We start from the raw sequence: 14,301 nt of genomic DNA on the forward strand, positions 1-14,301 counted from the left end.
CCTAAATCAGAGATATTTACTCAGTCTGTGATATGCAGATTACTCTTTCTGTATCTCTCTCTGCATATTGCAGAGGTGTTATCAGGCCACCTACGTATCCCAGCTCACAGCACTCATGTACTTGCTGCCTCTCACTCATCCCTGAGCTACTCCTCTCATCATGAATTACTAAAACCCTGGTTCGGCCCTGGGTCAAGGCCTTTGTTCCGGTTAGCCATTGTCCTAACTGGACTTAGGACTCCCTTGCCTCCCCACAACTACAAATATACCTTAGTGTCTTTATTCTCACCGTGAATTGCACTGGAAATAGTAGATTGGAATTACCCATTGGAATTCCAATAACTTTTCCCTAGGATTCCAAATGTGCATTCCTCCGGACTGGGATGGCGTCCAGAAGGGCTTCTTATAACCTCCCACCTTGCATGTCGATCCTCACTTGCTCCATTGTCTGCTGTGTGTAGAGCACTGGATAGCTGGCTACAAAGGTCATTAAGAAAAGAGTCTCATGCTCATGAGCCAGGCACAAAGCTCAATACATGAAGAATTATACTAATGTGGAGGCTGGAAGCAGTTACTTGGGAACAGAAACAAAATGTTACAGGATTACAGAGGAGGAAAACATTTCAGCACATACATGAATGTAGAGTTGCAAACATAGTCATGAGTGCCTTTCCTTACTTTTATTTATTGGATGACACCATCTCTTTGTCTCCATTCATTGTAAGCTTCTTGAGAAACAATCTCAAATTCTATAATTCCAACTGGGCATGGTGGCACATGCCTATAATCCCAGCACTCATGAGGCTGAGGCAGGAGGATCACCATGAGTTCAAGGCCAGCCTGGGCTATACAGTGAGTTCAAAGCCAGCCTGAACTACATAGTGAGACCCTGTCTCTAAATAAATAAATACATAAATAAATAAACAAAATCAAGATTTTTAAAAAGTCTTATAAACCCTTTATATTACTGGCAAGCTTCAGTTTAAATCAAGCAAAGTCTCTTCTATTTCTTGGAACAAATTCTATAAGCAAAATCTTCTCAACTGTATGTAATAATGTGATTTGTGTATGTAAGAGATCTGGGTTTTAACCTGCTGATAGTTTGGACAGGTCATTCTGGGTCTCATTTTCCTTACCAGAACAGAGAAAATGAACAAGATGGACAGTTCCTGAGCTTGGCTATTCGTAAGGAAATTTTCTGAAAATGCACAGTTCACTGGACTCCAAACATGTTGAAAGGGGTTTGGGAATAGAAGCCAGGTATTCCAGATTTTCAAATGTATCAGGTCATTCTGAAAGGTAATCAAGTTCACTTCTTAGACTTTAGGTAAGATGCAGATTTTGATTCATCAAGTATAAAGTAGCTCCTGAGAGTCTGAATTCTAACAGGCTCCCAGGTGAGGCCAGGACTGTTGACCCGTGAACCATACTTTGAAGACCCAGGAATAATGGACTTTTACATCCCTTTCAGCTAAATATTCTCCAGCTCCAACTGCTAGCAAGTCATATTATACAGATGACCCATTAAAAATAGCCTACATTTAGTACAAGATAACCTAGCTAGGTTAAATTGTCATGGTACAGTGTGGAATCATTTCCTTCATTTATAAGCTTTAGGTAATATTTTAGAATAACCTGTGATTCATTTCCCTTAATTTAGCATTCCAAAACACACTGTTGAAAAAAAGTTTTCAAAAATCTTTAGACTAGAATTTTTTTTTTAAGTTTTTTTGAAAACAAAGGAAGTTTTTTTGAGACAGGTCTCGCTATGTCGCTCAGACTGGCCTTCAAGTCACTATGTAGTCTAGGCTGACCTCAAACTTGCAGCAGTCCTCCAGCCTCAGCCCCTCAAGTGCAAGGATTACAGGAGTGCACCACAACACTGGACTTGAGAAAATTTTGACCACTCAGCAAATTTCGAAACGCCCTTGACTGGCACAGAGACTCTGCCAGCTGTGATCTTTTGGTGAAAAAGGTACCCCCTATCCCCACATCTTCCCATCACCTCGAATGCATTTCAAATCCCCTTCACAGGTGACAGAGCTTTCAACTCACTCATAATTAGCGACAAATACCCCTGAAAAGGGTAAAACACCGGCTTCTATCTTAGCAGAATAAACAAAGATGGGGGCAACTTTTATAGAAAGAGGTTTTCATAGGAGAGAAGCGGCGGGTGGGGAGTAGAGCCATGAGCAAGGAAGACGTCTCAGGAAGGGAGGACCGGGCTGAGCTACAACTGTCCTTCTTCTCAGCTTCGTGCAAATGAGGCTGCCCAAAACAATTCTACAGAACTGTCTTCCTGAAAAACAGGTACCTTCCCCATTCCGCATTCCTGTTTGCTATGGCTTAAATGTTTGTGTCCCTCCAAATTCATATGGAAACTTTAACTCCAATATAATGATATTAATCAGTGGGGGCTTTAGGAGGTGGCTGGGTCATAGGGGCTGTTGCCTCGTGAATGGCATTAAGGCTCCCATGAGAGAGGTTTAATCCACATAGGGTTTGGCCTTCCTTACCCTTCCATCCTTGCCAGGTGGTGACATAGTATTCAAGGTGTCATCTGGAACCAGCAAGCAGCCCTCAGCACACACCAAACCTGCCACTGCCTTGATCTTGGGCTTCTTAGTCTTCGGCACTATGAGAGACAAATGTCTACCATTTATTAATTATCCAGTGCGAGGTATTTTGTTACAGCAGCACAACTGGACTGAGACACTCTGACTGTTCACCTTTTTATTGAAAGGTGAGAAGCCCACAGGTGAGTTCACCCGACAGACCTGCTAGCAGCTCCTTAATATACACATACGGGGAACCTGGAGTACAGGACGGTGTCCCAGGGACGGAAGTGTCATGCTGAGAAACACTGTGGGACCTGAGAGGACTAAGGTGTCTGGAGGACGGAGAGATGGTCATGAACAAAACTTGAGACGGACACTTGAAAAGGAGGAAGGTAAGGTGAGCCCTGTAGGGGAGGGGGCTGCCGTGCCTGCCAGGTTTGCACTTGCTCAGTGCAACTTGGCAGGGCCTCCTCAGAGCTCCCGGAACTCGCCAAGCTGATAGGACTGCCAGTGTGACATATGTAAACAAGGCTGTGGAAATTTATCCTTCTTCCAGCAGTTCAGAGACTCCGTCTCTCTGTCAAATCTGGGAGCCTCGTGGCACCCTTTCAAGCAGAGCAGCCAGCAGGAAGATGGAGAATCCTCAAGTTGCCTGCTGCTATGCTCAGTGAGCTTTCCAAGACCTGGAACAATCTCAAAGAGCAAGGAGCAGACCAAACGTCTCCAGGACACTAAGGATGGGAAAAGCTTACTCCGGCAACTTCCCTCTTGCTGTGTTTTCTTTACCTCTTCATCGCTTTTCCTGAAAAGGGAGGGGCGGGGAGAAGCATACAGATCTGAGCTGCTGAGGCCAGGGAAAAGGAGTTCCAGATTGAAATTCTAGCCACACATCTGCAAACCATGTGACTCACTGAGGACCAACTGACACGCAGGCACAAAAGTGAACGCTCAATTAAACTAATGTGAGGGGGAAGGAAATTGCTCCATTGCGCTGAAGCCTGCAAAAGCACGGCCTGGCTGAGCAGGCCAGCCCGGGCCAGCCACCCAGACAGAAGTGGAAGGACTCCTGTCTCTGTCGTCTCAGCAGACAGACTTGGGACGCAGGCTCCCTGTAGGGAAGGAGGTTCGCTTGTACTTGAAAGGAAAAGGAAAATGTTCCTTTTTTACATTAGAGGGCACCTTAACCCATCAGAGTCCCATAACCTCACAATTTGGGGATTAAAAGGGGCTTCAGATCATTTAATTCAAACTCGACATTTGGAGGCCCAGAAAGGAGAGAGATTTGTACAAACTCACTGGTAAATTATCAGCAAAAATTGAGTCTAGGATCTAGCTCTTAGACCCACTTTCTTTCCTTCCTGTCTCTGGAGAAACTGCTGGTTTTTCTGACTTTTTGCAGGTTTCTGAAAACCTCTGAATTATCTGGGTTCACATTCACCTCACCTTGGCTCCTCAGCCCACCAGCTGGGGCTGGATGAGGTTACCACCCACACGGCCCCTGAGGCTCACGGACCAGTGAGAAGGAGGTCCTGGAGAAGGATTTCACGGAGGGCTGAGAGAGGAACTTTAGGTTCATGATTATTTATTTATTGGATGGTAGAGGGTATTGAACACAGGGCCTTTGCACTGAGCTACATGCCTAGCCCCTCTTTAACTTATTTTTAAATTTTTGACAGAGTATTACTAAATTGCCCAGGCTGGGCTTAAACTTGCTATTCTCCTGCTTCAGCCTCCTTGAGTGCGAGAATTACAGGCATGTGTTACTATACCCTTCTGGCTGTTGAATTTATACCAACTGCACAAAAAGTTCGTTTCCAAGTTCAAAGGGAGAAACAAAATGTCTTGCTGTACCCAACTCATCATGCAACACGTGCCAGGCCCAGCATGGAAGCGAGAAGACGTAAATGGGACTCCGAAGCCATGACTGGTTCTGTATCAGTCAATCATGATTCTGCCACCGTAAGTGTTAGTACCTTCCCGCGGCTGGACACAATTAGGGTCTGTCTGTCCCCGCCCTGACAAGCTTGCTACCAAGTGGAGCTGTTGCAATAAAAGCAAGTTTCAACTCAGACCAAATTTCATCAAATGCGGGGGCCCTTGTTAGAGACCAGATAAAATCAATCTTCAGACAACTCTGTGGTTCAGAAGATATTTATTTTTCTCTCTTCTTCCTGCAAGCATTTGTATTCCTAAACAAAAACAAGCAGAAATGTCTAGGAAGGAAGGGTTGGTTTTGCAGACCTTGTTCCTTAAAGGGTTTTTCTCTAGCCCAGTGATGGCGAACCTTTTAGAGACCGAGTTCCCAAACTGCAGCTCAAAACACACTTATCACACAGTGCCAACACTGCAATTAAACCTGAACACTGAGGTTTCATTTTAGAAAAATAATTTATATATTAACATCTTTTGTCTTAAAAGAAAAATACTGTAACAGAGCTTTCAATGATAAAAAGTTTTTTATTGAAAGGTACAAGTTTGTATTGGGTGTGCTTTTGCACAGTTAATATGATCTTTGCTATTGTATGCACGATGATAATTTGTCAAACCTTGGGTGGGACAACTTGACTCATGTGCCAACAGACAGCACTCTGTGTGCCCATTGCAACACATGTACCATAGGTTCGCCACCACCACTCTAGGCCTTCTCGGGCACCATTTTTCCACAGGGTCATAAGTCACAGGGGCTAGGGAGGTGTCCACCCAAAGCCCATACTCCACATTCCGGACCACTCTTTGGTACTGAGAAACCCAGAATTCCCTGCCAAAGGGACATAAGCCCATTTGACACCTCTTTCCAGGGCCTAAGACCTAAGGATGGACTGTCCATGGCTGTGCTCACTCCTAGGTCTAAGGTGTAACTAGCAGACAGCTTTCATACAGAACAAAACTGGCAGACTGGTGTGTCCTCAACATGTGGGATAGTGGGATGGGGTGGGGGAGCATAGAGAAGGGGGACACTGTCGGGGAAACAGGCAAAATTCTAAAAGGTCCAAGAAATCTATATTCAATTTGTTATTCTGGATCCCTCTGAAGGTATATTTTTCAAGGCAAGAGGAAAGAATATATTCTATGCTAATTTCTTAGCTGGGTTTAAATATTTAGACGTATAATATGGGGGGGTCTCCATTTGTACTCTTGCCCCACCCTTCAAATATTGGGCTAGACTTTCTGAAACAAACACAGAGACTGAGTTCCTATAATTAGATTTGGGGAAGGGGGGGCCATCAATCACATCGGTGGTCTCTCGGCCCCCAGCCCTATACTGATGGATTCATTATTGGGCTTGCCAATTTTTATCCCTTACTCATGCAAGGTAACAACTAGTTCTTTAAGAAGATCTGGCAAACAAAAGCTCTGCTGGTCCACTAAGTCAAGTTACTTCTAATGTATTTGTATGCAAATAAAGCAACCTAAATTGTGGACACAGATGAGAACACTTGGATGTTTTCACCTCCAAGTAACCCATTCTAAATAGAAAAGCAGATCAGGATTAATGTGTTCACACATATTATATTACTTCAGCTGGAGTATCAAAAAGCAAATGACCATAAACGCAGCATCGCAGCTGCTCCCCAGGACCCCCTCTTTGTTCCTAAACTGGATGTCCCTGGGGTCGTGGCTGTGGCAGCAGCCCACAGGACAAGGGATCGCCAGGCCCTCGGAGCCCAGAACAAAGAGGACTGGCAGCCTCGAGAGACAATTTATGTCACTTATCAAGCACTCATTCTTTCACTCAGCAAGCCACATGTCCCAGGCCTATGCCTAAGTTTGGGGCTCCAAGATACTCACTGTACAATATTTAAGCAAGCTCTCTCTCTCTCTCTCTCTCTCTTTTTTTTTTTTTGGTACCAATTCTACATATTAAGCAACTTCCCTTTATCTGTTCTTATAAAACCTAAGAACTTTTTATTGATATCCATCCAGGGGCTTTCCATGGGCAGATCTAGCCATGACCCACTGCTTGATAATTTTCGAAACCTATGTTCTTTATATAAGCTTGGGTAACTTTAATTGTTGTTTCCCAGTAGTCTTGAGAGATAAGGGAATGTGACACTGACCCTAAAAGGCAGGATCAGACCTAAAGCTGTGACATTAAAAATCCAACAGCTCTATTCAAAACCCTCTGCAATGTATTAGAACCTCAGACAAATCAACTGCTTGAAAAGCTTTATCATTTAGCACTAGGGACTAGTAGGTTTAAATCTGAAGTTTATATACAGATACACATACACAAATTTTCCTCAATTTTTTTTGTAATTTCACTCGCTAAATTTCTGTGTCAGCCTTTATCTCACCAAAGGAATAAACACCTTTTCTCCATCAGTTCAGTTTTGTATCTTTGTGCAGGGCGCTTGGGGGCCAGTGCATGCATGCCTGAACATGCACTTCTAGTCCAGTCATCTGTGCCCATTGGATTGGCATCTGCTGAAACCACTACTCACTCCTTGCCTTGACATCCATCCATATAGATGGCAGCTGAGCGGTCCCTCACTCTGCTCACTGGGCCCATTAAAACCAGCCGCCTTCCCTTCCCCTGGCTCTTGATTCATAATGGGGGATGGGGAACTCTGTGAAGCTGTGTCTACAGCACCGTCTGCCTAGACATACCCCAAATCCAATTCTTTGAGGTCTTGTCACCTTCCTGGGGCTCCACCAAGTAAGAAAGAGAAGTCCTACCCCAATTCCAATCTCATGGCTGGGGATATAGCTCAGCAGCACAGCACCTTGCTTGGCAAGCGAAAGGTCCTGAGTTTGATTCTTGGTATTAAAAAAAAGAAACCAATCCAGTCTCATAAGTCTCACAAGTCAATGGGTTCTATCACCAAGTTCTACTGCATGCACCAGGAAACGCAATCCCACCCTGAAGAGTGCCCTAATCATCTGCAGAGTTCTTACTTTCCCCAGCCCCACCTCCTTTTTGCAGAGACTGGAGAGGTAACTCCAAATGGAGCATCACGGATTCTCTCCTAAATCACCCGTGCAAGTCAGAGTCCTTCCTTCAGCAACAAGGCTTTAGAAACTCAAAAGCCAGGACAATGTGTCTTTATCTCTGTTATCTGTGGATGCCAATTTTCTGAAGCAAGGAGCAAAGCCTAGACTTGCGCAAAGGAACAAGGTGAGAGATGGAGGAGAAGGTTAAGAAAGAAATAGGGAAGAAAAACTGTCCCCTATTTTAAAGTTAATACCCAAGCATAATAGTAAAAGAGTTTTAATACATTTTCATATAGCCTGCTAATAGGGTTATCTTTCTAAGATGCAGATTTGATTATAACCCTCCTGTGATTCCATATTACCCATAGCAGTACAGAACAATGCTTCTTCATCAGAGAAGTAAGTGCTGAGACCTCGAAGGTCCTCGTCTGAGAACCTTCTTGTTTGCATAGATGAAGAAAACATTCAAATGAAATATTCAACCACGAAAGTTTTAGCTCCTTGAAACAAAACAGTTTCCCAAACATTTCCAGAACCTAGCTCTGACCTCTTCTTCTATCAAATTTCTGACCTCGTTTGAGACCTGTTCTGTTTCTTGAATCCAATGTCTTCGTCCCTTTTGCTCTAGAACCGGACAGTAAGAATAAGAACAGCTTTAACAATAACAACAAGGGCAATTTCAACATTGGCTTACTCTCCTTCAACACCTGCAGGGTACCTGGCACCTTCCTCCCTACGAGACCTGGGGCTCTTTTTCCAAAATATTTGCTTGAGCAGCTCCTTCACTAAGTCTTCCTCATGTCTCTGATCCTATTCTGATTGTACTATGCCTAGTGTGAGTGGCACAGATTCCAACTGTGGTACAGTTGGATGTGTTCGTGTTGTTTCTTCCCATCTTTCCCTGAGGTTAAATTCTCTTGGACAAAGCCTGCACCTTCACATTCCTAACCCCTTGGCATAATGGGCTGCATAAACAGGGATCTTCATTTTTGCAGTTTGATTTCTGAGTCCCTACCTCAGCTCTTGGGTAATCATTTACTAGCAAACAAATTAGTGAGTGAAACATCCAACGTTTCCAGAGTGAATCATTTGTATTTCCACTGCTGGAAAAAACAACACACACCCTTTTCCTTGCAAAGAGGAATTTCAATAGAGGCATGTGGTCATAACATCACCGGCAGATCAAGCCTGAGAATTTTGACACTTGTAACTCTGACCTGGGAAGGTGAATCAATTTTTATGTTGATTCTTGTGTTCTTTTAGATTCCTGTAGCCCATAGGCATAGAACATGATCATAACACTGGCAACAACAATGACAAGGAATTATGCGCCCAGTCACTGTCTGAGCACGCACCAGCAGTCCTGCTGGGGGGCAAGCCCCAGCCTCACCCTCTAAGGGTATCCCTGTGCTCAGTAATGCTCAGAGGCCTTGTCCAGCTGGTCCATCCCGGGCACGGCCCCCAAGGGGCCAAGGCTGCTCATGTCCCTCAGAGTGGCTGCCCACCAATCACCAATGCCCAGCACCTGCTTCACCTGTCTACCCTCACCCCATCTGTCCCTCCCACACTGACCCTTGATCAGCCTCAGACCCCAAAGAGGACCAGCATTTCTCCCTACTACAGAGTTTGAAGTCAGACAGGCTGGGTTACATTTTGACCCCACCTACACCAAGTATTTCGTTTTGCCAAACCTCAATTTTGCCATCCATAAAGTAGAGATTAAAAACTGCCCACCTTATGTTGCTGTGAGAATTAAGCAATAATGTCAGTAACAACACTAATAGCCATGCTAACCCACAGCTCCTCCGTGTCAAGTACTATTCTGTGTTTTATACGTTTTCTTGAAGCCCAGCAAGGTAGCTGGCCTAGAGCATTCTTTTCTTCTCCCTCTTCCCTTCCCTAAATGACTTAGGTAGGATGCAGGGATGTAGTATCTGGTCCCTTGTGGAGGCTTTATTCTCTCTACAGTAACTTCCCTTCTTCCATAGGCTGCTGGGAACAGCCAGACAAATTCTGCAACTACAACAAAAAGGAGGTCTTGTCCTTCTCTTGTCAAAGCGCCTGCCCAAAGGGCAGCTCCATTCCCACCTGGGAGCCTTGTACTTGGTGCCCTATTCCTTCAGGGAAAAGACGGCCAATAACGAGAGATAAAGTAAGCTCTAACTCCCCCTTGACCACAAAGACAGCCCTGTCCCTCATCTCCAGCGTGCAAGCAGGCCACTTGTGCCAGGCTCCTGTGAGCCACTTGCCGGACATAGATAACTGAGCTTGAGGAATACAGACTCCATAGAGCAGGCTAAGGGCAGAAACTTCCCAAGCATAACACTCTATTCTCTTGACCAACGTCTCTATGCATTTGTTCATCTACACCAAATCTCACCCCCAATACATTAGTAGTTACAGGCATTGTAAATATTACTGCTAAAATCCATTTTTTCTTCCTTCCTCAAAGTCCAATTTCCTCCCACCCACTCCCAGTCTTTCCCAAAGGAAACCATGCAGATGCACTACACATCAGGGCCACCCTCATCCGTCCTTATTCTAATCTTCAGAGCCATGTGGCCACCTGTGATCTGATCTCCATTACAATCCAAATGCTTGACCCACAGTCCACAGAGGCTGTGGATTCCACTATCCCTGCTTGTGCTAGCAGGAATAGGCCTGGCTGGTTTCAGGGCATTTGAATTACAGCACTCTACAGTAAAAATAAAATAAATTGAATAAAAAAGGCCACCCATGCCATAGCAAAGTATTCGGAATGTGCCTTAGGAGTCCTTGAGGGACAGTTTTCACCACCCGCTGGCCAGGAGGAGGTAGGCAGAAGGGACTTACTGACTGACAGGAAGAGAAACAAGGGTGAATGTCTCCAGAAGTTATGAAGTCAGAGAGGTAATACTGAAACAAACAGGCATTAAACCCTGACCCAGTACTAAGTGACTTAAGTTCACTCAATCCTCACTATAAATCCTGGAGATTAAGTTCTGTTCCCATCCTTCCAACTTCCATGCAGACAAGTAAAACAGGGTGTTTTGTAAGAAATTGTCCATTCTCCAGCTCAGTGTCACATCTTGTCACACGGATCCCAAAGCGGGATTATATCTGCCCAAATTTTTATGTCCTCTACTTTCTAAGTGCTGTTCCCTTGTCTTTGAAGGTTACGTCTGAGACTTGGAGCTGGACTGGCAAGCGCCGCATGCTACTGTTTGAGTATGTCTCCCCAGACTCACATATTGAAAATCTAATCCCCACCACAACAGTACTGGGAGGTGAGGTCTAGTACAGGTGACTAGGTCATTTGGTCATTCTGCTTCTGGGAATGGATTGTCATCACTGTGGGAGTAGATTAGTTATTTAGAGAGTGGATTTGCTCTAAATTGGTCCTCTCTTGCTGTTCCTCATATACCCGTTCACCTGTGATCCTGCTACCGTGTTATGACACAGCACAAAGGCGCTCACCAGATGCGGCTCCTTGATGTAAACTTCCCAGCCTTATGCCAATAACCCTCTGCTCTTTATAAACTATCCATTCTCAAGTACTCTGTTATAGCAGCTGAAAACTGACTTAAGACACTCTCCCTCCTGATCTTTCCACCTCTGTCCCTTAAAAGCTCTTCCTCCAAGTTTTCATGTCCCCTTGGCAAAATAGATGCCTGAGGGGCTCACCACATTCACCTTTATCAGTAGCCCAACTGCTAAACTGCAGAATCAATTTAGGCTTAGCTTGGGATCCTCACTCCCCTCAAGATACATTTGACAGAATTAAAGCAGGATGAAATAGCCAACTTAAATTCAAGGAGCAAACCACTAGTTTAACACACAAAAAATAGAAATTTTACTGAGCCTAGCTGCGGTCTAAAATGTTTGATGTCTAAAAAAAATAATAATTACCCTCTCTCATTCCTCAACCATCTAACATGTGTTAATGGTAATAACTTGGTGTGAATATTCATACAGCTGTGGAAGAAATTTAAGAATTGCAAAGAGGAATGTGACTGAGCTTGAAGAGTAACTGAAATCACCCACAGACAGATAGAGATACAACCTTTTGCAAGACAGGGTAGCGTGTTTTGAGTAGTACAGAAAGAGTTACATCGTGTTGGACAAAAGCATAATGCTGCTTTTGTCTTTATTTGGACGTTAAACATGGTTCAGAGAAATGCATACAAATGCCAAATTGACAAGAGATAAGCCATCGTGACTTTGTACCCTGACAACTGAGCTAAACAGTAGCTGTTTCCAAGAATTAACTTTCCTGCACAGTTCTAGGTTGGGGTTGGCCACAAGAGATATTTTTGCATAACATTTGGAAGACAGGAATGAAGCAATGGCCGTGTTCTCCACACCCTGAAGGTAGCGGCTGGCCAGCAGAAATATGTCTGTTGTCCAGCCTAACTGTGTGGCACGGCACCCAGACCCACAGCTCCTACAGCTCCTGCCATACCTTCTCCAACAATTTCTCTGATTCCTGGACCAGGTGCAAATACAGCTTGTGACAGAGGACACCAGCTTCTGCGGGTCACAGCCAACTTGAAGTTGGAGTTGAAAGAGACACACAGGGCCCAGTTAGTCTTCGTGCATTCCAGGTGTCCTTGTGGGCTCCATGATATTTGTTTGTCCCTGTACTTACCCACACCAGTTCCCTTCTCGATTGCCCATGCAGCTGGCCCATGAAGATTTCAGGCTCAACATTTGACACTGTAGGGACAAGGACAGCTGCAGACTGCCTCTTCTCAGCTCCTATAAATGCAAAGCGAGGAGGTTTATATTCCTTCATCTGTGTTCTCATAGTGGGCCTGTATCTTTGACTAAACCCTAATTCAGAATTATGTATTGATTTCCTCTCAGAAGAGCTATAATCAATTGAATTTGGGATTTGTTGATTGACCAGAAGATAAAATTTTAACTGTATATTGATCAAAGTGGTAGAAGGTTAGCAAGAAATAAAAACACCCTGTGAAGATGAAATACATTTTTTTCTGCCCTGAAAAACAAATCCTTGGTAATGTTAGGCCCTTCAACTCTGACCTCAAATGTCCTACCTGTTCTGCCAATAGGAAACATCTTTACAAATGCTTGATCATTTATTTATTCAACCAATTAGGGATGGTTTACCTCTCAGAAATGTCTGCCCTAGCTGGACTCAAACATACTCTCAGAATGATTCAAGAAAATTGATTAAGCATTTTCTTTCCTCCCACCTGAACCCTGATCCCAATATCCTTTCACTTTATATCCCCAATTCCAAACAGCCCAGACTCAGATCCCTGCTTTAAACCCCCTAGATTTCATGCTGACGCACACTCAACCTGATACATGGACCTCGGTGCTCCTGTGCCACCTGGCTTAGCTTGGTCCCTCAGGCGCTAAACTCTTCCCTGATCCTAGAAGGAGCTTGTAGCCCCAGTTTCTACCTTGGACTTCCTGGATGGTGTGTCCAAGTGAGGCGGGGATTACTTGACATCCAGACACTGCACTGTGCAACCAACAACCCGGAGAGGGAGGTAAGTTACACATAGAAAAGCAAAATAAGCCTCTAAAACTTCTCGAGGAAACCATGATCCTTTGCACCCAATCCAAGGTAATCAGGAAACCTGTCCTGGATTACACAACCAACTGTCTCATAAAAATTCAGCATAGAGCCAACTGCATTTCACGATCCAGGAGATAAGTTAGTGTGGTTTAGATGTATCCCCCAAAGTTAGTGGGCTGGAAATTTCATCCTCAGTGTAGCAGTGCTGGGGCATGGGGCTGATAAAGAGTCAGAGCCCTCATGGATAGGTTAATGCTATCGAGAATATGATTTAGTTATCATAACAGTGTGTTTGGCCCTCCTATGCTCTTTTGCCCTTCTGCCTTCCACCATGGGTGACACTGAAGGAAGGCCCTTACCAGGTGCAGGCTAGCAATCACAAATGACCCAGTCTTCAGAACAATATCCGGGCATGGTATCGTACAACTAAAATCCCAGCAGTCCAGATCCTGAGGCAAGAGGATCTTGAGTTCCCGGCCTGCTGGGGTCAATATAATAAGCTCAAGCCCAGCCTAGACCACATAGCAAGGCCTTGTCTCAAAAAAACAAAACAAACCAAACGAAAAAGAACCGTAAGAAATAAATCTCTGTTCTTTATAAATTTCCCTGTCCCAAGTATTCTATAATGGCAACACAAAAGAGACCAAGACACTTAGAAAGGTAGGAGATGGAAAATCCTTCAGATAACAGAGAAAGCCAGAGAACTGGTCCCAAATAAGTTAAACAATTAAAATAGCATAGAGGAAATATTAGGAAATATGGACACATTTTTATTTTTTCTCTAAAAAGAACTAGGTAAGCTATGGCCACCTCAAGTAAGGCTCTAGTTTCTTAATGTAACACTTGTCTCACAAACTTCTTGCTGGAGTGACAGACATTGGAACAGTGAATGAGAGAACAACTGAGTGAACCTGAAATGCTACTCATGTTGAGCCTATTTCCACGAGGACAAGCGAGAAGCAGAACTTGGCGCTGGCCGTTCAGGGAAGCAAATGTGTCTCCTGGACCCCTTGAGAGCTCTCGACAGACTAAGCTGGCGAACACACATCTTAGAATGTATTTTAGAACCTGATGAATAATAGAAAGAACTTCTCTAGTAAACACACTGGGGAAAGAATTACTGAGATAGTTCTGTTATAAATAAGTACAACACCCTATCTTTCTGACAGCTTATGACTTTGGAGATTTTTCTAATAAAAAATACAATTTGAAAGGACATGAGAAAAATCATTGTTCCCCTTTTTAAAAAAAAAAAACTTCTGACATTTTCACAAGATAAGA

At 44.1% G+C, this 14,301-nt stretch overlaps 1 protein-coding gene across 1 annotated transcript in view; it reads right to left on the reverse strand.

Moving 5' to 3' along the window:
* Positions 1-3,029: 3,029 nt before the first annotated feature.
* The window catches only part of LOC102022265, a 60,194-nt gene continuing 48,922 nt past the window's right edge, over positions 3,030-14,301 (reverse strand). The window contains exons 2-8 of the mRNA XM_005377941.2: positions 12,118-12,227; positions 11,932-12,016; positions 9,579-9,757; positions 8,062-8,114; positions 6,076-6,246; positions 5,173-5,316; positions 3,030-3,360 (exon numbers count right to left, since the gene is read on the reverse strand). Coding sequence (XP_005377998.1) covers positions 3,030-3,360; positions 5,173-5,316; positions 6,076-6,246; positions 8,062-8,114; positions 9,579-9,757; positions 11,932-12,016; positions 12,118-12,227 — 1,073 coding nt within the window. The remainder of the gene's footprint in view (positions 3,361-5,172; positions 5,317-6,075; positions 6,247-8,061; positions 8,115-9,578; positions 9,758-11,931; positions 12,017-12,117; positions 12,228-14,301) is intronic.

The sequence above is a fragment of the Chinchilla lanigera genome, unplaced genomic scaffold, assembly GCF_000276665.1.
Source record: "Chinchilla lanigera isolate Chin_1 unplaced genomic scaffold, ChiLan1.0 scaffold00010, whole genome shotgun sequence".
Classification (NCBI taxonomy): domain Eukaryota; kingdom Metazoa; phylum Chordata; class Mammalia; order Rodentia; family Chinchillidae; genus Chinchilla; species Chinchilla lanigera.